Consider the following 24,662-nt stretch of genomic DNA (forward strand, 5'->3'; position numbering starts at 1 on the left):
ACACAGGGGAGGGGGAACCCCATAGTATAAAACTTCTAATCTCCTGCATATACATCCACAGTTTATTGCAAATCATGTTTCTTGTTAGAAACTAAAAAATAAGTGTCTTCATTTGCCACAACTAAGCCATCATTACGTATGACTTTATTTTGCCTCCCATACATAGCTCGCAATGATCCTTTTCTCTTTATCTCCCACACTTCTACACTGGTCCAAGTCACCATCGACTCGCACCTCTGCCTGTAGAAATAAGACTGCTCACTAATCGCTCCACTAGGATTCTTCCCCACCAATATTTTATCCTATTGCCCACGTGCTTTCCTTACAAATCCTATTATTATACTAGTGTATGGTGTTAAGTATATTCAACCACGCATGGTGGCAACTGACAGTAGGTTAAGTATGTATTCCTATTGCTTATTTCCTATACTTGGGGCTTTCTTTTCAGTTACATTATAAGTGTGAGAGAAAGCAGGTATCCTCAAGTATCTTCTCCTAGAGAAACAGACACAGTGGCATTCCCCTGTTCATCCTGCCCTGCCCAACAACAGATTTGCTTTGATGAAAATGAGTGTTTGATCTATGCCATTGACTTTCAATAAAGAGAGCACTAGAAAATCTGCAACACAAAACGAATCCTGTTCTGTTTCACCCCTTCTTTTGCAGGGGTGATTGTGAGCACTACCCATAATATTTCTTAGTGTTGCCACTATAAAATCTACTGTGAGAGATTTCGTTTAGAATTAAGCCTAAGAAAAGCTATGCTTCTCTCAAGGGAAAAAAATGTATTTTTCATGGGAATTTTGATAAAGATGTAACAAACTGTTTCCCTTTTTGTTTTGGCTATGGCAAGTTGAAGGCCAAGTGTGATATTTAATTTTAGCAACTCTTAAATAGAATCGTTGGGAGATCTTACATAGGATCTTTTCCAGTGATGGTCAGTACCACCTATTCTAATATATCTTTATTGTGTAACCAGCACTGATAAATTTTCCTCAATATCCATTCTCCTGTTATTCCCTTTTTTTTGGGGGGGGTGTGGTACTGGGGTTCCTGGAAGCCCTTCTACCTCCGGGCTACACTCCCAGACCTATTTTTACTTTTTTTTTTTTTTTTGGTGGTACTGGGATTCCTGGAAGCCCTTCTACCTCCAGGCTACACTCCCAGACCTATTTTTATTTGGAAACAGGGTCTCCTAAGCCAGCACATGCGGCTGGCTTCAAACCTGCGTGATCCTCCTGTCTCTGCCTCCCAAGCACAGGGATTACAAGCGTGCGCCACCACGCCCAGCCTGTTATTCCTTTTAGTAGTAAAAATTTCCATATTTTAGTTGAGTCCATGGATACCCTCTTGAGAGAACATTTTCCAGCCTCTCTTTCACTAAGTAGCTACTAAGGTGTGAAAAAGAATGAGATGGGTAATTTCTGGGTCATTCAGCAAAAGAAAACCCTTTATTCTCTCTATATCCTATTCGCCCTTCTAAGGAGTTATATCTTAGAAAAGGTGGCTAAGCAGCTTTGACGTTGCAGAAGATGGAAATATCTTAGAAGCAAGGGCAAAAATACAATGGCAGAAGATAGTTAAGCCCCACTTCATGCACTCTTGGCAGATTAATATTTATGTGAGTGAGAAATCTTGTTCCAACCTGTTGTTATCTTGGTTCTTCTTAAACCAGCAGAAGCAATTCACTACCTAATATAGCCTGATTCCTAGTATTTGGGCTTTCTTTTTTTAAAAAAATATAATTTACTTTGCCATTTATGTGATACACACACACACACACACACACACACACACACACACACACTAGTACTGAGGATTGAACCTGGGGCATTCAACCTCCAAGCTAAACTCCCAGTCCTACTTTATTATTTTTATTTTTTTATTTTGAAACAGGGTCTCACTAAGTTGCAGAAGGCCTCACTAAGTAGCTGAGGCTGAGGCTGGTGGCAAACACACGATCGTTTTGTCTCGGCCTCCCAAGTACTGGAATTAATAAGCATGCACCACCACATCAGCTCCATTTATATCTTTTTAAGTTACATCCAGTGTTTTTCTTATATGAAAAAATAGGAGTAAGGAAATCAAAAATAAAGAAAAGTAACAGGCACAAGTAACCAGTTAGATATCCAGAATCTGCCAAAGTCCTGACCATATCATACACAAATTCATCTCAAAAGCAGAGTGATTTCCTTTTCAAAATGTGTTCAAAAAGAGGATAAAGCTAAGTTGCATTGATTTGGAGGTTTATGTTTTACTTCAAAGCACTGTCACATCCTACATAGGAAATAGAAGTTAAAGAACACCTTGCCCCTCAGCTTTTAACACGTTTCATGGGTGGACTCTTTCCAAACTCAAACAGGTGAGCTGAGCCCAGCAATCCTGGAAAGAGAACTAATGGCTGTGACAGGCAGGCAGGGATCTTGAATATTACTTTTCTTCATGTGATTGGACTTTTAAAAATTACAACAGTAACATGCACTCAACTCAACAGGCCAAACATTATAGAAAATACCTAAAGAGAAAGAAAGAAGCAATAACTCCTACTTCTGTCTTACTTCACCTGATGGCAAGAAAACTTGACAGCTCCTTGGGCATTCATTCACATACATTCCTATTCTCATACAGATATATTTAGACATATAGAACACAAAACACATAGATTTAAGTCATATACAGATATGCTGAGATAAATACTATTTTTTTACTGTGAAGATACCAAATTTTAAGCAAGAACCCTCATTTTTAAGGAAATTTTAATTTATTAGTCTTCTAATGATATAAATAGAAAAAATTTAAAACCTGTTATTAAATCTATAAGCAAATTCCCATTTATTCTACATCCAAAATATCCCAATCCATTTAATTTTCTCTATCTCCTCCATCTTCCCTGTAGTCCAAACTATCATTATCACTCAAGAGTAGGACCATCGCGATCACTTCCAAATGTTCTCAATTTCTCCATTCTTGCTCTTTAAAATCCATTCCTACAAATGCATGACCACTCAACACCCTAATTAGATGAAGTTATCATCCTCCTTAAGACTTTCCAATTAGCCAGGCAGGGTGGCACACGCTTGTAATGCTAGTACTGGAGAGGCAAGAACAGGAGGCTCGCAGGTTCGTGGACAGCCTCAGCTATTTAGTGAGACCCTGTTTCAAAATAAAGAATAAAAAAATAGGGCTGGGATGTAGCTTTGAGGTAGACTGCCCCCTGGGTTCCATCCTCAGTACCACACACATACAAAAAATATCTAATTGATTTTCCTTGATATAAGAAAAAGAATTCAAATTTCTTCCAAAGCTCTAATATCTACAAAACTTTCATAGCTCTTTGTGACTGGGAGGTGCTGAAGCCTCTGACTTTCCAGTGGCCACTCTCCACCCCTTCACGCTTGCCCTTCTTTCTCTTTTGGGGCCCATGTACAGGGTGTTTCTCCCACCGGGATGATTTTCCCTCTAATTCAAAAGGAGACTCTTACTTGCCATTTAGACCCATGCTTTCTCAGTGAGGCTTTCACTAGCCTCCCACTCCAGAAGTACTGGACCAGAGGTACTGGACACTGCCCCGTGTTAATTTCCTCATTCAATATTTGGGTACCCTCTTTGTAGGAATTTATTTGCTTTTTTGCTATGTCCCCTTTGAGAGGGAAGATTTTGTCTGTCTAGTTCCAGGTTACCTTCCTTGTACCTAGAACAATTCTTGACATATAGAAGGTGCCCAAGAGGTACATGACAAGTAAATTCTCCAGTCAATCAATTTAAAAAGCCATGTTCTGTGTGCTTTTTGATGGAGACCTTCAGTTCCCTTTGTTGGGAGAAAAAGGAAAGAAGATTTATAGTGTCATTTTAAAATTTGATAGTCTACAATTAGATGGTTTACATCTAAAACCCAGCCCCATTTTTTGCTAGTAAATAATTTAATCCTTCAAACTATGACATAACCATAGGATACAGGTTTGCAAAGATGAAATGAGGTAAACTTTTTTTAAAAAAATTTCTAACATGTTATTGCTATGGTCTGAATGTGTCCCCCTAAAATTCATGTGTTAGGAACATAATCATCAAATTCATGTGTGAATAGTATTTGGAGGTAGGTTTTGGGAAACAATTAAGATTAGATAAAGTTATGAGTTTGAGCCCTCTTGATAGTATTAGTGGCTTTCTAAGAAGAGAAATGCAAGCCTGCACACTGGCCCTGTCTCATCATGTACGTACCCTTTACCACGTTTACTATACAGCCAAAAGGTCCTCACTACACACCAGCATCTCAATGTTGTACTTCTCACCCTCCAGAACTCCAAGCTAAGTAAAATTATCTATTCATTATAAACTACCTGGTCTCATGTATTTTGTTACAGAAACAGAAAAAAAAACAGTCAACTAGAAGTCATTATAAATGTTATCATTTCAGTTAATTAGTAGGTCACAAATTTGTAAAGGGAATATCAAGAGATGGTTTAATTTTGGCAACAATAACAATTTCAATAATAATTATGTATAAAGTTTATGAAATTCTTACCTTTTTATAACTGGATATTCTCTGACAAATGTGCTCGATTCTTTCATTGCAAATGGCAGTGAATTTACTCTGAAGGTCAGTAGGAATGACTTCATTTAAAGAATTAAGGCTGGTGCAGTTTTGTACAAAGTGATCATCACTTTTAGCCAGGGCTTCGAGAATCTGTGGTGATAAACACACACCATACAAAACAAAACAGGGGGTAAAAACCTTGAAAAGTAGCCACATAAAATTTTCATAAGCCAGCACTGCGGGGAGATTCCCTGTACTGCCTTTCCTCTTAGTAGGTCCCCAGGATTTTCATGTTCTGGGAGTAACTGTCAGTGAAGTGTTTTGATTGTCTGTTTGGTGTTTCAGGTTTCTCCTTCTGCTAAGTATAAAAGCCTGCTAGCAAGGCAGGTGAACTTCAAAGACCCCCTGCTAGATCAGTCTGTCTGCTCTGATGTGGAAGCACACCGCCTAGAGTTTAGTCAGAGTCTCTCAGAACATTTTTTCCTCTCCTCAATTTGGTGGTAGAGCAAAAATAAATAAGGCAAAGCAATAATGTCCTTACTTGTCACTGAGCGGCAAAGCATGGAGAGCGTGGCTAAGTGTTCGCTGAGGGGATAAATAAATAAAACGTTATCTTGGCAAAATATAAATTAATGTTTATGTGGTATCTGGGCAATAGCTATGAATGCATCAGATGAAAGCATTCATATAATCTTTTCAATTTGCAAAGCTTCTTGCATATTTAAATTTACTGTAAGACTATACATGTATATTAATGTATATTAATGTATAAATTTACTGTAAGACTACACATGTATATTAATGTATATTAATGACTTTCTAATGAGTTTAAAAGTATGTAGTACGTTTAAAGGTGGATTTATGATTGTTAGAGATAAAGAGGATTGATGATACTCCTACCCAATATTTTTAGAATACTCTGTGAAGCCGGGCGTGGTGGCGCACGCTTGTAATCCTCGCGCTTGGGAGGTGGAGACAGGAGGATCTCACAGGTGCGAAGCCACCGTGCTGGCGTAAGAGACCCTGTTTCCAAGTATAAAATAGGTCTGCGATTGTAGCCTGGAGGTAGAAGGGCTTCCAGAAACCCCAGTACCACCAAAAAAAAAAAAAAAGAAAGAAAAAGAAAAAGAAAAAGAAAAAGAAAAAAAAAAGAAAAAAAGAATACTCAAAAAAGAATACTCTGTGAGTCTTATCATCTCCACATCCCTGTTATACAGAAAAAAATCATTAAGAGTATAAATTTTTTAATCACCAGTCTAGAAATTAGAGCTGGCTTTATCATTAGCAGTGTGCTCCTAGCTAATTTTTTAACTCCTTTGATGACCTTTATATATAAAATGGGAATAGTATTTTCAGTACAAACTTAGAGTTATCATCTATAGAACATATATAGAACTTTGCAAACCTGAAATAGATGGAAGATGAGATAAATTAATTATAATAAGCTAGTCTCAATCTCTAGCACAGTGTCTATTAATTGCATAAGGTAGTTAGAAATGGATTTCATTTTAGGCATTTTACATGTATTTCATATAAAATGTCAATTTCATACTGACATTTTATATCAATATATACATAAAGGGCAATATCATCAGAATGGTGAGTTTTTTTAAAGTTGACTTTCAGAATATAAAAAGTAATTAGTTTAAGAATGGTTCATTGGATCTCTACTTTATTTTCTCCCTTAAGATTTTAAAAATGTACCTTAGCCAGACATGGTGGCACACATTTGTATTCCCAGTATTTGAATGGCTGAGACAGGAGGATCACAGGTTTAAAGCCAGCCTCAGCAACTTAGTGAGGCTCTCAACAACTTAACAAGACTCTGTTTTCAAATAAAAAATAAAATAAGACTGGGAATATAGCTCAGAGGTACAGTACCCCTAGGTTCAATCCCCAGTATTACAATAAATAAATATACATGAGATAATGGTAACTACCTCGACTATACACATTTGAAACAAGAATGAAATTGAAGATACAAAGATAAAAAAAATTATATCTCCTTTTTCTTACTTCCAAAATCTGGATTCTTACAGAATAAAATCCTAATGCCCAGGCCTGTGCGGGGCACACTAAGAGCTTCACTTATCTTCAGAAGGGTCATGAAAAGAGCAGAGTCGCATGTTTTATCCATTTGGACAAAACTCCTTTGCCGTGCTCCCCTTCAAACTTTATCCTAAAGAGCATCTGGTGAAGTCCTTCACAAATAAGATTTGCAGCATAGCTCATGACTAAGCTACCTGAAATTTTTTACATTTGTAAAATGACATTTATCATAATATACTTCAAACTTGATGTACTGGTCAGGAAATAATGTACATTTAAAAACACCACCTGTCATGAAAACTATCTGAAACAGATTTATGAGACTGAATTAACAAATAAGCAAACTTAATGAGTTTAGGAAAGCCCTTGCCAGATCAGCCAACCCAGGCGAGGGCAGGAGTCCCATCTACCATAGTGTGATGCAAAAGAATCAACCAAAAAAAGACTGTGCACATTCTGAATACAAAAGAGAGAACAGAAAAGGAAACTGATGAGCCCAAAGCTGTAACAGTGACAGCCATTCCATTTTTTTTTTCCTAGAAGGAAATCCCAGGCTGTGGAAGGGTTGCTCCTACCTTGGCTGTTAGGCTGAAGAACCCTTTGGGCTCGATCATCTTCTCTACCACGTTGCACTTTATCCCAGCCGTGCTGTCGTACTCATAGACCACCCCATATTCCAGGTGGACATTGTCCACGGTCAGGCTCACGTGCTCTTTCTTCCCATCAATGATGGCCATGGTGTGGAACTTGTCAATCACCTCTGGAATACACAGCCTGAGGTCAGCAAGTTCCTGAAGGAATTTGCTCATTGTCTCAAATAGCTTTGAGTCTCTCAATAATGCTTAAAAGGTTCTTTAAAGGATGACTAAATTTGATGTGCTAACAAATGAAAAATCATCTATTCTTGTTAACATTTTGAAAGAATAAAAACATTTTTTTAAAAAGCAAAAAAACAAAGCAAATGGTTGAATAATCCAAAGCTCGCTATAACTAGTTTCATCTGTATGTCCTTTTTTTTTTTTTTTTTTTTTTTGGTGGTACTGGGGTTCCTGGAAACCCTTCTACCTCCGGGCTACACTCCCAGACCTATTTTTATACTTTTTTTTATTTGGAAACAGATCTATTGACGGTAATATAAATACTATAATGAATGTGATTTTTTTTATTAGAAGTATATACGATTTAAAGTCAGGATTTCTAAAATTGTCTCAAACACTGGATGAGTATTTTCCTGGATGAGTATTTTCCCAAGGTAGAAAAAAAAAGGCACATAAAAAGAGCATATTGAAAAAAAGAGATGCAGGAGTGATTTCTTTTTTCCTTTCCTTTTTTCTTTTTCTTTTTTTTTTCTTTCTTTTACTTTTATTTATTTGTTATTATTTTCTTTTGGTAGCACTAGGGATGGAACTCAGGCCATACTACCTCTGAGCTACACCCCCAGCCCTATATTTTTACTCTTTATTTTGAAACAGTGTCTCACTGAGTTGCAAAGGGCCTCACTAAGTAGCTGAAGCTGGCAGTCAACTGTGATCCTCCTGTCTCAGCCTCCCAATTGCTGGGATTACAAGAATGGGCCACCATGCCCTGCTTGCAGGAGTGATTTCTACAGTACCGAGAGGGGGTACCTGAACATTCCCAAACAGCATCTTGCAGAGAGCTCATTAGAAACACTTACCATGGTCCACTCTGTTAAGATTTCCATCTGAAAGGTCTGCCTATAGATTTTTAGCCTAGTCAGTTAGTGAGAAAATGCCTAAAATCCCAAGCAAGAAACTTCTGTGAGACCCAGCAATAAATATTAAATAAGTAAAAATAGAATATTAGCTTATTGAAAACACCAAAGTCCCAGCATAGAAGAGTAATCTACAAATATTAAATCAGCTAAAGCAGAATATTGGCTTACCTTAAAGTAATTAAGGCCCAGAGTAGCTAGAAATCAATTTCTAACTATCACATTAGCCAATCTATCTTCCAGTGCGGCACCAAGGCTGATTTATTCCAAATGAGGAATAAAAACCTCAGAATGAATACTGTGGCTTGTCCTATTATATATATATATATATGTATATATATATATATATACACATGTATATATATTATATATATATACACATGTATATATTATATATATATGCATTATATATATACATTATATATATGTATATATAATATATATATGTATATATATATATGTATATATATATACACACATACACATATGGTCTTCGGCCCCATTTCCAACAAGGAGCTTCTAACATCTTTGTAACTAACTGAATTGAAGATGGATGTAATAGGCTGTCTTTTGTTATTCATAACAAGCTCCTTTCAACTGCTCCCCAGTTTGGTCATGAGATGATTATCAGTGAACCCCTAGATGGTTTCGAGATGGAGGCTCCTGACAGAGAAATAAACCAAGTGATTAAGAGGTTGGAACTTCAACTCCACTCAGAGATTAGAGCTCAAGTGCCAATAGCCAATGATTTATTTAATTGAGTTACATAAAGGTCTGGGAGTGTAACCCGGAGGTAGAAGGGTTTCCAGGAACCTCAGTACCACCAAAAAAAAAAAAAAAAAAAAAGATTCGCCACAGGCACAGTGGAACAAAAACTCATAAGCAAATGAAGAAAAGAAGAAACCTACCTTCTACTTTGCAGTCAAAAGCATCCCCTGCTTCATCTCCAGGAGGCTTGGAGTTAGATTTTTGGAGGTCCTCTTGAGCGCTCTCAAGGCTGCTATAAACCCATTGTATGGAATCTTGCTGGAAATGAGGGGGGAAGAAACCTCAGTGATGTTAGGACCTCCTAAAATACAAATCCACTTTATAAACCTGCTTTCGAAGGAGAGCTGGCAATTTTATTTACTTCTCTAGTTTAAAAATAATAAAATTCTAAAGGAAAAGGAAAATCACATTAAAATGGAAACTCAAAGGCAATTTAAGGAACTGACTTTTTTCAAGCTAAATTTATCTTCCAAAGATGTTTTATGTAAATTTATCTTCCAAAGATGTATTCCAAAGAAATGTTTTTAAATAGGATGTTTCTCAAATTACTTACTTACATGCCTCAAGTATATCCTAAAATGTATTATAAATTACATATTAAAATGGGCAAATGTTAGGTGAACATTTTTAATGAATCAATTATCTATAATTGTTCAAACCATCTAAATACCTTCCACACAGATACATATATTTTAAGACACTTGGTGCTGTTTTGAATCAAACCAGTAGGAAAAGTGCAAGAACATCTTTCATTTCATTGAATTTCCAAATCATCTTTTAATCCTTACATGTCAAACATTACCTTATACTCTTATTGAACCGGCAGTTCCATTCTTACTTAGAGAAACAAGAAAGATGAACTAGCTAACAAATAAATGGTGTGTGTGTGTGTGTGTGTGTGTGTGTGTGTGTGTGTGTGTTACTAGGGGGTGGAACCCAGGGGGTTTCTACCTCCAGGCTCCACTCCCAGACCTATTTTATATTTTATTTGGAAGCAGGGTCTCACTTGTGTAGTTGCCAAGAGCCTCAGTCAGTAGCTGAGGCTGGCTTCGAACCTGCGCGATCCTCCTGTCTCAGCCTCCCAAGTGCAGGGATTACAAATGTGCACCACCACGCCTGGCCAAATAAATGTTTTAAGGGCTACTTTACTTAAAAGTGTTGCTAGTTTCTGGGCGTGGTAGCACATGCTTGAAATTCCCTCACTTGGGAGGCTGAGACAGGAGGATTGCGCAGGTTCGAAGCCAGCCTCAGATACTGAGTGAGGCTCTCGGCAACTTAGTGAGACTCTGTTTCAAATAAAAGAGAAAATAGGTCTGGGAGTATAGCCCGGAGGTAGAAAGCCCCTGGGTTCCACACCCAGTACCACAAAAATAAATAAATAAATAAATAAATAAATAAATAAATAAATAAAAGTTTTTCTAGTGACTGGAAAAAGAAGCCATGCACAGGCGCTCTGGAGGAGCACCATATGAGGCAGGAGGTGAACCCAAGTGCCGTCAAATCCCAGCCATGTCAGGACCTCTTAGGAACCACCATTCAGCCAAACCAAGAGAGAGAGTCACTGTTGCTATAACCCACTAATTCTTTGAATGGCCAGTTTTGTGGTGATAGGCACCTAAGATAGTATGTTACTCAGTTAACTTTTCAGTTTATTTTTTTAATCACTTCACTGATTAATACTTCTCCAAAAAGGCAGATAGGGAAAGTGAAAAAGAAGTACAACATAAATATTTTATTCTGCATGCATTTGTTTGTTTTCATTTTGGTGGTACTGGAGATTGGATCCAGGGACATTCTACTCTGAGCTATCCCATTAGTCCTTTATTTTTAATTTTGAAATAGGTATTGCTAAGTTGCTGAAGCTGATTCTCCTATCTCAGTCTCCTGAGTACTGGGATTACAGACATGTGCCACCACACACAGCTCAGTCTGGAGAGTTCTTAAAACTCTCCTAGAAAAAGGAAGGTTTGATCATTTCAAAAGTCTTTTTTTATTTTTATTTTTTGTAAAAGGCCAAGGATGCTCTGCCAGTTATTACCAATTATTCCTTATAATAAAGATTTCACCTCATTTTTCTAGGGAGATCGCTCAGGTTGTTTTAGCCTAGGAATCACATACATATCTACGATGTTAGAAATGGAGCCTAAACAGCCGGGCGTGGTGGCGCACGCTTGTAATCCCCGTGCTTGGGAGGTGGAGACAGGAGGATCGCGCAGGTTCGAAGCCAGCTGTGCTGGCTTAAGAGACCCTGTTTCCAAATAAAAAGTATAAAATAGGTCTGGGAGTGTAGCCCAGAGGTAGAAACGCTTCCAGGAACCCCAGTACCACCAAAAAAAAAAAAAAAAAAAGTAGCTTAATCTATGATGTAGAGGATGATTTTCAAAGGGGAAAGAGCAAATGCATTCAGTTATACAGCTCAACAAATTATTTATTGAGCTACTATCAACCCAGAATCTATGTGTTAATTACAATTTTTTACATTAGTTTTGACCTTGATAGTAAGCAAAATTAATCAGTTCTTTTCATGCAGGTTCCATGATTTGCAGGACAATAGCCCTGACCCATGAGGAAATAGCCATTCATCTTCTTTTAAAGTTTAAATAGCCTCTCTCTCCTTTAAAGTTCCTTCTGCATCTAGTTGATTAAATTCAGAGAAATTTTATCTTACAGTTCAATCCTCACATTTTTATGAGATAATTCAATGTGTTCATGAATTAAAATTTCAATATTATCATTCCATGGCAATTATGGGACAAAAATATCATGGTCAATTTTTTTTTAATGGTATGTACTTTTTGGTCTTTCTTTTTAAAAACTTTTATTTTATTTAGTTTTCTAAATAAATGTATCCAAAAATCTGTCATATACTCTACAAAACCCACAATTTTTACTTTTTCACAGAATTCTTAAAATAAACAGTATGTGACAGATCCACAGTGATCATTATATATCCTAGAAAGATCAAGAAAACAGTTCAAAGCTTTAGATTTTAATTTAATAAACTATTCTAAAATTGAATATCAAAATACCTAATTTTAAATAAGTAATAATACTGTAATAATAATATGGAACCATTTAAGTACAATTAACTTTTTTTTTTTTTTTTTTGCAGTACTTGGGACTGAACCCAGGGATATTCTACCTCTGAATGCCACCCCTAGCCCTATTTTTATTCTTGATTTTAAAACAGGGTCTCAATAAGTTGCAAAGAGTCTCACTAAGTAGCTGAAGCTGTCCTCAAACCTTTGATTCTCCTTTCTCAGCCTCCCAAGTACTGGGATTACAAGATTATGCCACCATGGCTGGCTCACAGTTAACTTTAATTAATTATGCAGATAAAACAGTTACTCTGGCTAGGCATGGTGGCCTATGCTTATAATCCCAGTACTTGGGAGGCTGAGACAGAGAATCACGCAGGTATGAAGCCAGCCTTAGGTACTTAATAAGGTTCTCAGCAATTTAGTGAGACTTTGTTTCCAAATAAAATATAAAATAGGTTGGGGCTGTAGCCTGGAGGTAGAAGGCCCCTTAGGTACCTTCCCCAGTACCACGAAATAAATAAATAAAATAAAATAAAACAGCTAATATGAGATTTACAGTTCTGTGTTTAAATTTGGACTCAGAGTTGGAGATCAGAAATATCTCTGACACTATCCTATACTATATGCCCTAGGTCTTCTATGCAAGTTTCTAAGACCCAGAAAAGCAGAAGAGCAGTTTACCTTCATTGGTCTCCTGTACTTCCTGCAGGCAGTGACATGCGCAATGACACTGGCATGTGTCTCTTTGCTGACATTGATTCCGTTGACTTTGATAATACATTGTCCAGGGTGAAGGCCAGCTGCTGCGGCTACAGTTCCTTTAAATATAAATGCAATACAGAATGAGAGAAAATCTTTGCCAGCTATTCCTTTGATAGATGATTAATATTTACAATATACAAAGTACTCAAAAGTCTTAACATGAAAATATAGATAAAACAACCTAATCAATAAATGGGCCATTGAAATAAACAGTCACTTCAAAAAGGAAGAAATGAATATAAATGGCCAAAATACATGAAAAAATGTTCAACATCATTAGCAATAAAAAAGAATAAAGAAAGAAAGAATAAAAAAAATAGGGCAGGGGGTAGAGCTCGGAGGTCGAATGCCCCCTTGGGTTCCATCCCCAGACCCACAAAAGAAAAAAAGTGAGAATACCAATGCCAATCTCATTATCTTATATGAGAGAGAGACTCATGGGAGAGAGTAGGAAAAAGCACACCAAGTGCTTTATGCATATGTCACCATCACTATGAATTTCAATATGATTTGAGACAGTAATATAAATAAAGCCCAGTGTAGTGGCACACCAATAAAACCCTAGTATTTGAGAAGATGAGACACAAGAGGATAACAGATATGTGACCAGCCTCATCTTAGTGAGGCCCTCCTCAATTTAGTGAGACCCTGTTTCAAAATAAAAAATAAGGCTGGTGGTGTACTCAGAAAGAAAATGTCCCTGGGTTCAATCCCCAGTACCACAAAAGAAAGAAAAATGCACACCAAAAATATATATAAATGAGAAAATTGCCAAAATAAAAATATTAAGAACGAGACTCATCTTTATCATAGGTAGAATAGCAAAAGAAAATTTAAAATATGAAAAAGATGTAGTTAGCATGTTCCTGATAAATCTGCTTCTGAGAGTAATCCCTTCTCAACATTTGTCTGCTTTTTAACTCAACATTCAAAGTGTGCTTAAAAGCCTAGTACTTGGAAGACTGAGACGGGAGGATCACAGGTTGGAGGACAGCTATAGCAACTTAGTGGGACTTTGTTTCCAAATAAAGAATAAAATAGGACTGGGGGTATAGCTTGGAGATAAAAGACCCCAAAGTTACACCCTAAGTAGCACAAACAAAAGAGTATGACTAAAGAAGAATACTGTCCTATCTTCCTAAGAATTAAGTTTGAAAGAATATATGCAAAGTGACCTTTATAATGCTAGTCAGTTATCCTCTCATTTAAGTGGCTAGTCAATTTCCTTAGAGAGATATATAAGTTACATATATAATATGTATATTATATATAGTGCATATATATCAGGATTATATCAATCTCATTTATATCAATACATATATGTCAAACTCATTTTATATATACATGAATATAATGAAAAATGTAAAAGCTAGAAAAATATGCCTTACCTACCTTTTTTATAAAATCCCTAAACATTACAAAAGAATTCACTTTTGTGCTTTAAAATGCCAACAATTAAGCTGAAAGAATTTATGTCTTCCAAAAGGGCACTAGAGAAAATACTCAGAGATTAAATGCAAAGAAGAAATAAGTAATTAACTCCAGAACCAGAGAAACAATAATTTTCATCAAACAACTAAGCAAAGAAGAATAAACACTAACTCAAATAGAAGTAAAACCTCAAAATGTTATGAATTAAAATAATCTCTCAGCCGGGTGTGGTGACGCATGTTTGTAATCCCAGCGCTTGGGAGGCGGAGACGGGAGGATCAAGCAGGTTTGAAGCCAGCTGCGCTGGCTTAAGAGCCTCTGTTTCCAAATTTTAAAAAAGTATAAAATGGGTCTGGGAGTGTAGCCTGGAGGTAGAAGGGTTTCTAGGAATGCCAAGTACCACCAAAAAAAAAAAAAAAAAAAAAAATCATCTCTCAGTTAGGAAAAGTAAAAAATTGGATGTTTTCCCTAATATGCGGAAGCTATGGAGAAAAAGGGTAATAACAGGAACTCTACACAAAGAAGGAGAAACCATAGAAGAGCAAATAAGGGGACCTAACTGAGGGGGGAAGGGGGGAGAGGGGAATTCTTTAATGTACATAATGTACACTCACAAACATATCAAAGTCCATCACTAACCAAATATGAGAATGAAGAAGAGGAAGGGAATGAGGTGGGAATTGGGGAAAGGCTAAATGAGTGATGTGTGCATGTATATCTCTACCATCTTGTATTCCATTTAAGATGCATGACTACAATGCACCAATAAAAATTTAAGAAAACAAAGGAATGCATCAAGTCAAAAAAATCATCTGTCAATAATCGTGCTGAACATAAATGGCTTCAACTCTCTTATAAAAAGACATAAGGTGGCAAAATGGATTAAAAACCAGAATCCAAGCCGGGCAAGGTGGTGCACGCTTGTAATTCCCATGCTTGGGAGGCTGAGACAGGAGGATCGCACAGGTTCGAAGCCAGCCTCACTGACTTAAGAGACCCTGTTTCCAAATAAAACACAAAATAGGTCTGAGAGTGTAGGCCGGAGGTAGAAGGCCCCTGGGTTCCATCCCCAGTACCACACACACACACACACACACACACACACACACACACACACAAAAAAAAAAAAAAAAAAAAAAAAAAAAAACCCAGAATCCATCTATCTGCTGCCTTCAAGAAACAAACCTTACACCTTACAAGTAAAGATAGTAACAAACTAAAGGTAAAGGGCTGGCGCAATCAAAGACAAGCAGAAATAGCAACTATGATATCACACAGGTCAGACTTCAAGGCCAAACTTATCACAAGAGACAAAGCAGGTCATTTTTTTAACCAGTAAACAGAACAATCCAGCAGGAAGAAATACTGATAGTCAACATTTATGTCCCAAATATAAATGCAGCCACTTTCATAAAAAAAGCTCTTTATGACACTGAATCACACATAGATTCCAATACAATAATACTGAGAGACTTCAACACTCTTCTCACATTTCTATACCGATCTTTTAGACAATAAGGTAGTAAAGATGCCTCAGATCTAAAGAACACCATAAACTGCCGGGCATGGTGGCCCACATTTGTAATCCAAGCATTCGAGAGGCTGAAAGAGGAGAATCATGGTTCAAGGACAGCCTCAGCTACTTAGTGAGGCTCTTTGCAACTCAGTAAGATTCTGTTTCAAAATAAAGAATAAAAAATGGGGCAAGGGTATAGCTCGGAGGTAGAATGTCCCTGGGTCCATCCCTAGTACCTCAAAAACAAAACAAAAGAAGAACACCATAAGCCAAATAGACATAGTATACACATACAGAATATTCTACCCAACCTTATCCATGAAACCTTATCCATAATATACCACATCCTGGGCCAGAAAGTGAGCAATGGCAAATTCAAAATATGTGACATGCTCCCCTGCATCTTTTCAGACCACAGTAGAATAAAACTAGAAACTATAAGAAGACCCAGAATAACTGCATAAATATGTGGAGACTGAACATCACACTGTGGAATGAGAAAGGGGTCATCAAAAAAATAAGCGGTAAAATTAAGAAATACCTAGAAACAAATGAAAATAGAGATACAACATAACAAAACCTCCAGGACACCTTGAAGGCTGTATTAAGAGAAAAATTCATAGTACTGAGTGCCCACAAAAGAAGAAGAACAGAAAAATCACAAAATAAATAACCTAATGACACACCTCAAAGCCCTGGAAAAACAGGAAGAGTCTAGCCCCAAAGCCAGTAGACAGAAAATTATTAAAATCAGAGCAGAAATCAGTAGAGAATTTAAAAAAATAGAAAATCAACAAACCAAAAGCTGGTTTCTTGAAAAAATAAACAAGATAGATAAAATAGCCAACCTAATCAAAAGAATCAATCCAAATTATGAAAATAAAAGATGAAAAAGTAGATAGTACCACCAACAATGTAGAAATCCAGAGGATTAGATTTAGAAACTACTTTGAAAAACTATACTCCAACAAAATGGAAAACTTAGAAGAAATTGAAAAATTTCTAGACATATACAATCTTCCTAAATTGAACCAATAAGATATAGAAAATTTTAACTGACCAACAGCAGTCAAAGAGATGGGGGCAGCAATAAAGAGTCATCTTCCATCAAACAAAAGCCAAGGACCAGATGGTTTCCCAAGTAAATTTTATAAATCCTTTATAGAAGAGTTAATCCCAATACTCCTCAATCTATTCCATGAAATAGAAGGATTCCCCCAAATATATTCTATGAAGCTAACATCACATTAATACCAAAACCAAATAAAGCAGCTCAAGAAAAGAAAACTATAGGCCTATATCTTAGATAAACTTCTAAGCAAAACTGCTAAACAAAATACTAGCAACATGCATTCAAAACCACATCAAGAGACAAAAATCACATGATCATTTCAATAGATGCTGGAAAAGCAATTGATAAAAGCCAATGCCCATTTATGCAAAAAGCACTGCAGAGAATCAGAACAGAAATAACATATCTCAACATCATGAAGCAATCTACAATAAGCACACAGTCAACATCATATTAAACAGAGAAAAACTGTGAGAATTCCCCTAAAAACAGGAACAATACAAGGAGGTCCATCATCACCACTTATTTTTAATATAGTACCTGAGACTCTAGCCAGAACAATAAGGCAAGAGAAGAAAATTAAAGAAGTATAAGTAGGAAAAGAAGAACTAAAACTACCCCTATTTGCAGATGATATGAAACTATACTTAGAAGACCCAACAAACTCAACCAAAAAGCTTAGAGAACTGATCATCAAATTCAACAAAGTGTCTGAATACAAAATCAATTTTAAAAAATCATTCAGTTTATTAATGTATGGCAACCATTAATCAACTGAAAAAAAAAAGCCAGAAAGCACTTCTACTCAAGATATCAAACGAAAAAATAAAATACTTAAAAATAAATCTAACCAAGGAGGTAAGAGACCTCTACAAAGAAAATTACAAATCATTGAAAAAAAGAAATCAAAGAACAAGACCTTAGGAGATAGAAAAGATCTTCCATGTTTTTGGATAGGCAGAATAAATATAATCAAAATGGTGATTCTTCCAAAAGTGATCTACAAATTTGAAGCAATACCCATTAAATTAACAAAGTGATTATTCACAGGAGTTCTTAAATTCATTTGGAACAATAAAACCCCCAGAATAGCCAAAGTTGTTTTCAGAAATAAGAACCATGCAGGAGGCATCACAATACCTGACTTCAAACTATGCTAAAAAGCCAGAGTAATAAAAACAGCATAGTACTGGCACAAAAACAGACACATAGACCAATGAGGCAGATTAGAAGACTTGGAAACAAATCCACACACTTACAACAAATTGATTTTTGAAAAGGGAGCCAAAAACATACACTGGAAAAAAGATACCATCTTCAGCAAATGATGTTGGCAAAACTGGTTAACCATATGCAGAAAAATGAAAATAAACCTCACTTTCTCACCCTGCACAAGAATCAATTCAAGATGGATCAGAGATTTGGAAATCAGACCAAAGACCTTGCAGCTCCTTGAAGAGGGTACAGAACCAAAACTGCAACACATAGGTACAGGTAAAAACTTTCTCAACAAGATCCCAAAGGCACAAGAAACTAAAAGGTGAATCAATAATTGAGATTGCATGGCTTAGTAGTTGACATCTAGTTTATGGCAATTTTTCTAAAATTAAAAATGATAATCTCACATAACAGTTTCATTTGTCTGATACCAAGCTTTTGATGACTTAAAGATAACATTTCAATATTTCTTTTTGCTTTCTTTCTTACCAGAGAATATTTTTTTTCTATTTTTTAGGTGAAACTATCATATATTTATATATTTATTTTTCAGAAAAAAATCTATCCTAATATGGAATAAGGACTCTAGGTACCCAAAACGATCTTGAAAAAGAACAAAGCTAGAAGATATATATTTTCTGATTTCAAACCATATAAAGCTACAATAATTGAAACAGTGTAGTACTATTCTAAAGGCAGATATATAAACCCTTGGAGTTAAATAAAAGCCTAGAGTTAAATTCTTCCCTATATTGTCAAGTTATTTTTGACAAGGTTTCCACGAACATTTGGTGGTGGAAATATTAATCTTTTAACTAAATATTGTTAAAAAAAACAATAATTACATGAAAAAGAATAAAATTGGACCCTTACCTAATCCCATATACAAATATTAACTCAAAATAGATAATAGACCTAAATATAAATCTTAAGACTGCATTAAACTGAAAAGCTTCTCTAAATCAAATACAACTCTCAAGAACCTCAACAGGGAGCTGACAGAATGAGAGAAGATTTTTTTGCCACCTATTCCTCCAATAGAGGACTAATATCTAGAATATGCAGAGAACTCAAGAAACTCACTGTAAGAAAAAAAATAACCTAATCAAAATATGGGAAAGTGAATAAATAAATACTTCCCAAAAAAAGAAATTGAAATGGCCAATAAATGTATGAAAAACTGTTCAACATCATTAGCAATCAAAGCAATGCAAATCAAAACTACGCTTAGATTTCACCTAACCCCAATTAGAATGGCAATCATTCAAAACTTCTGGATGTGGAGAAGTGAAAACTCTAATACATTGTTGGTAGAATTAGAGATTAGTACAACCACTTTGGAAAACAGTATGGAGGATTCTGAGAAGAATGGGAAGGAACTTACCATATAATCCAGCAATAACACTACTGGGTATCTACCCAAAAGAATGGAAACCAAACTACGAAACTAATGCATGCATATCTATGTTCTTAAATGCACAGTTCACAATTGCCAAAATGTGAAACCAGCCAAATGTCCAGCAATAGATGAACAGATTATTATTAAAGTATGATATGTACACAGTGGAATTTTACTCAGCCATAAAGAAGACCACAATTACGTCATTTACAAGGAAATGGATGGAATTGGAGAACATTATGCTATGGGAGATTAGTCAGTCACAAAAATAAGCACTTAACTGCTCTTCCTAATATTGAGATGCTGGGGAGAAAAGGGTCATAGGAGGAACTCTAGACAAAGAAGAAACCACAGATGAGACAATAAGGTGACCTAATGAAGGGGAGGGAAGAGGGGGAGGGAAATTCCCTAATGTGCATGATATATATTCACAAACGTATCAAAGTCAATCACTAAGCCAAACATGAGAAGGAGGGAGGGGAGAGAAAATGGGTGGGAACTGGGGAAGGGCTAAATGAGTGATGTGTGCATGTATGCCTCTACCATCTTGTACCCCATTAAGATGTATGACTATAATGCATCAATAAAAAATAAATAAAAATAAAATAAAATGCCAGCAATTTAATATGAATACAAAAAGGGTCTTCTTAAGGAAAAAAGTCAAGACAATTAATAACTGTGAGCAGTTTGGATGTTCTAATAAGAATAAGAGTTCAAAACCAAGAGAATTAGTGAAAAATAAAACAGATAATGCCAATTTTCCAGTCACATTGTTTGCATATGTAGATTTATTATAGATTTAATTAGAGCAGTGGAATATCCTAACCAATGAGTTAAGATTTTTCTGAACCTTCAAATCACTGATATTGGATAGTCTGAGAAAATCAACACTGATAATGTATGATTAATAAATACAATGTGTAAATTCATACAAATGGTCGTGACATATGCTAGAAAGTCCTTTGTAAGCAATTTCTCCCATAAAGGAACTACTAAAAATATTTTAGGAAAAATATATTTAACAGCACACCTTTTATTTGCTTTGAAATTCTCATTAAAATGCATTCCCAGAAACATTAGGTGGTTTTTCTGCATTGAGTGTAGTCTTAGGGGAAGGAGAGACATTTCCAGCAGAAAGAATGGCCTAAAGAAACACATGAGTCAAGACATGGTCTGGCCACTTGGCAACACAAAGCAGTTCGGGTGGCGTGAAGTCAGAACAGGGCAGAAAGGGGATGGACAGGACTGTGCAGCTGAATGCAGCCGGGGGAGGAGTCCTTGTGTGTCTGAGTGGAGGGCTGGTCATGGTGGCTAACACTTGTAATCCCAGCATTCAGGAGGCTGAGACCAGAGGCTTGCTGTTCACGGACAGCCTCAGCTACTTAGTGAGGCCCTCTGCAACTTAGTGAGACCCTGCTTCAAAATAAAGAATAAAAAATAGGGCAGGGGGTGTAGCTCGGAAGTCAAATGCCCCTGGGTTCCATCTCCAGACTCACAACAAAAAGAAAAAAAAAGAAAAGAAAGAAAACTCACAGGGCCTTTATCTGACCGACTGCCTGAATTTGTTTGTGAGGTAGGGGAAAAGAAGTCTCCTTGGGAGACAGAAGGCATTTTTTAACATGAGAAGAGTCACCTAGCTAATGAAGCACACATAAAAAGACTGCTGAGTAATAACAGGGGCTCAGTATAAGACAAGACAGGGATCAGGAGCATTAATTCTATAACCTCAATTGTTTTGTCCAGCTACTCCACAGAAAGAACAAACAAGGCCATTTTGAATCTGAAATCCAGTGTCCGGGACCGAGCTCTGGGACGAGGACAGCATGACCAGGCTGATGCTGGCAACAGTGACTTCGCCACAGTGATCCACTATAGCAACACAGGGGGAAGAAATCACTTCTTTTTCTTTGGGTACTCTTTATGGCATAACTTCAGTGTGAAAAAAAAAATATTTTCATTTAACACACATACAAGAGGGAAAGCACAGGTGCATTTGCCTTTTACCTTCAGAACCAAAAATCAAAGAACCAGATTTAGATCAACCTATCACTAAATCCCAAAGAAAGAACTTTGCTGCTCAGCAAACACTGAAATAGAGGGAAAGGTCGAACTCAATTCACTCAGGTTTTACTAATGATAATGTGAATTACTCCTTTTTTTGGCTTAGGGAAAATGAAGAAATTTTACATCTCAATATTCAATTTCTGTTTTCTAATATTTAAATAAGCACTGGAAACATTTTTAAATATCTACCCATCTCTATGTTTTAAAAATCTGAGTGAGCCCAGCGTGGTGGTGCACGCTTGTAATCCCCGCGCTTGGGAGCTGAGACAGGAGGATCGCACAGGTTCAAAGCCAGCCTCAGCTACTTAGTGAGGCTCTCAGCAACTTAGTGAGACCCTGTTTCCAAATAAAGTATAAAATAGGTCTGGGAGTATAGCCTGGAGGTAAAATGCCCCTGAGTTCCACCCCAAGTACCACACCAAAAAAAAAAAAAATCTGAGTGAAAAGACAAGCTTGTGGTTTAGGGAAGGGGAGGAGAGGGAAAATCAATTAAAGAAATACTTCCACCGATGTTATGTAGGTATGTGAGAATACCAATACCAATCTAAACATAATGTATGGGCCATGGGGGATGGGAAGGGAGCTGGGGAGAAAACTCAAGAAGTGCTGTGTCCAAGTATGTCACTATCACTATAAACTACATTATGATGAGACTATAATACATCAATAAAAGTATTTAATTTTATTTTAAAAGAAATGATTTGTTTTTATCATATATGCATGATAATTAAAGTAATTTTGTAATTTAATAAATATATAACTACTATGTTTTTGATCAATTTGATTCTGATAGAAATGTCCTACCAAATTTTTTATGTCTAATGTTTAAGTGATTATTTTAAGGTGCTTCACATCTCTTAGCTTTAGGCATGTATGTCCCCCTTAGTAGATAAAGACATAGATTCTTATAATAATAGACACTTCTTGCTACAGCAGCCAGTTATTAACTATGTTTAGTAACATGAGATCTGTTATTTCTTTCAATTATTACCACTGTCAATATAAAATAAAAAGTACGTGTAACAAAATGTGTCAATAGTTGGTTTGTCTCTTGAATAAGAATAAAATATGAACAAGTTTCTAGGCACTAAGATTATTTAAAATTAATTTTATGATGGATTTATCCACGATTCATAGAAATGCTTGAAGGAATTATATAGCAACAGGTTATAAAGCCCATAGATCACTCGGACATCTGAAAACTCACATCTCTGCATTACTTACCAAAAACTGCAATTATATGGAGTCAATAAAAATACGAGAAAACAACCTTAAAATCATTACATACTTTTGCTAAACTTAAGCATACAGAAGTGTGACTAAGGTGCTATTCTATTATCAAATTTTTATCAATGATAAAATTTAAGAATTTTTATGAAAAACTATTGTTTTTAGAATATACTACCAACTAGCTAATAAAGTGAAAATAAGATTCATGATAAATTTCATGACAGCGTGATTATGCACATTGTAAACATTCTTGTTCTAAAATAAATATCTAAAACCTTCTGGAAAGCTATTTACCACACAAGGTGAACTTCTTACCTCTTCCTACTGCATGCACAACAGAAGGGCCAAATCCTCGGATCTGGAATCCAAGCCCATCAGCTGAATCTGGGATTTTCACTGTCCTAAAGTCAATAAGAAAATAAGTCAAGATGAATTTGAAAGGGAACAAGTGGATAAGATGATATTCATTGACATCTTTACTCTTTCCTTCAATAACTCCATAGGCAGGCACTTCCATATGAAAGACCCTGGGCTAGAAGCCCTTGGAGACAAAGATAGTCCCTACCCTCACGAAGGCACAGAGCAAGCACACCTTCGAAAATTTCTAAACTGAGCAGAGTCGTTATACAGTATGTCCTAAAAAAAAGGAGCAGATTCTGGGGGCAGACACACCTAGCTGTGAACGCTTATTCAGTCACTTTGTAATTAGTCACCTCAGATAAGCTCCTTGACTTCTGTGACACCAAGTTTCACAAAACTGTGCACAGAAAGACAATGCTGTTAAACCTTATTCTGCAGGGTGTGGATAAGGATTAAAAGACATACTGTTGGTAAACTTCCCTGGGTGGTGCTATGGCCTAGGCAGCACTTAATACAATGGAAGCTTCTCCTAAATTACTGTTAAAAAATAAATACTTAGCCGGGCGTGGTGGCGCACACATGTAATCCCAGCATTCAGGAGGCTGAGATGGGAGGATCGTGGTTCGTGGACAGCCTCAGCTACTTAGGCCCTCAGCAACTTAGTGAGACCCTGTTTCAAAATAAAGAATAAAATAAGGCAAGGAGTATAGCTCGGAGGTCAAATGCCTCTGGGTTCCATCCCCAGACCCGCAAATAATTAACAAATAATAATAATAATAATAATAATAATAATAATAATAAATACTTTGTAAAATTTCTTAATGAACATTAACATAAAAGAAACACATAGTTAATAAATTTCTACCCATTGGGAACTTCATAAAAGAACACCAACACAGGACCTGTTATAAAGAAGACAGCTGTCAAACACCACATCAAAATAATTTAAAAGTATAATTTTCTTTAGTATTTGTGTAGTGAAATTCTTTTTAAAAAGGATACATCAAAAGGTAAACTGTATAATAAAAAGAATATGTCCACCAAATCCACACAGAAAAGAAGCAGAGATAGAGAATGAGTCTGCTGTCACAGCAAACCAGCGAAAAAGGTTCAATTTGTCACTAATAAATGAGATGCTGCACAGAAGGAAGCCAGAAATCAGATAGCAACCAAGAAGAGAGCACTAAATAAGATGGAACATCATAACCATAAAAAGGAGCATAATAAATAGCAGTAGAGGGCAAAACCAAGTGAATACACTGCAATAAATTTTGATAGATTGTACTTGATGCCCAAGAAACTACAGTGTTTTCCAAAAAAAAAAAAAGAAATAATTATGAAGTAAGTGTCAGCAGACTTTCAAGGGCAGCTTGGACAGAGTGTGGAGTTAGGGACGGCGGCTGGAGGCAGCGGGAGCAAGAAGGCCTGAGAAAGCCAGAGCCTGCTCTCAGGCCTGAGGCAGAGGCCGTCTCTGCAACCGCACACG

General features: G+C 36.3%; 1 protein-coding gene across 1 annotated transcript in view; it reads right to left on the minus strand.

Moving 5' to 3' along the window:
- LOC308262320 (phosphatidylinositol 3,4,5-trisphosphate-dependent Rac exchanger 2 protein-like) overlaps positions 1 to 24,662 on the minus strand; it is a gene marked incomplete at both ends in the record, with an annotated part of 238,723 nt that overhangs the window by 50,510 nt on the left and 163,551 nt on the right. Inside the window, 5 exons of the mRNA XM_080694767.1 lie at positions 4,523 to 4,684; positions 7,159 to 7,343; positions 9,224 to 9,341; positions 12,806 to 12,942; positions 23,132 to 23,217. Of these exons, the coding sequence (XP_080550893.1) occupies positions 4,523 to 4,684; positions 7,159 to 7,343; positions 9,224 to 9,341; positions 12,806 to 12,942; positions 23,132 to 23,217 (688 nt within the window). The remainder of the gene's footprint in view (positions 1 to 4,522; positions 4,685 to 7,158; positions 7,344 to 9,223; positions 9,342 to 12,805; positions 12,943 to 23,131; positions 23,218 to 24,662) is intronic.

The sequence above is a fragment of the Muscardinus avellanarius genome (genome assembly GCF_963383645.1).
Source record: "Muscardinus avellanarius genome assembly, chromosome: 4".
Classification (NCBI taxonomy): Eukaryota; Metazoa; Chordata; class Mammalia; order Rodentia; family Gliridae; genus Muscardinus; species Muscardinus avellanarius.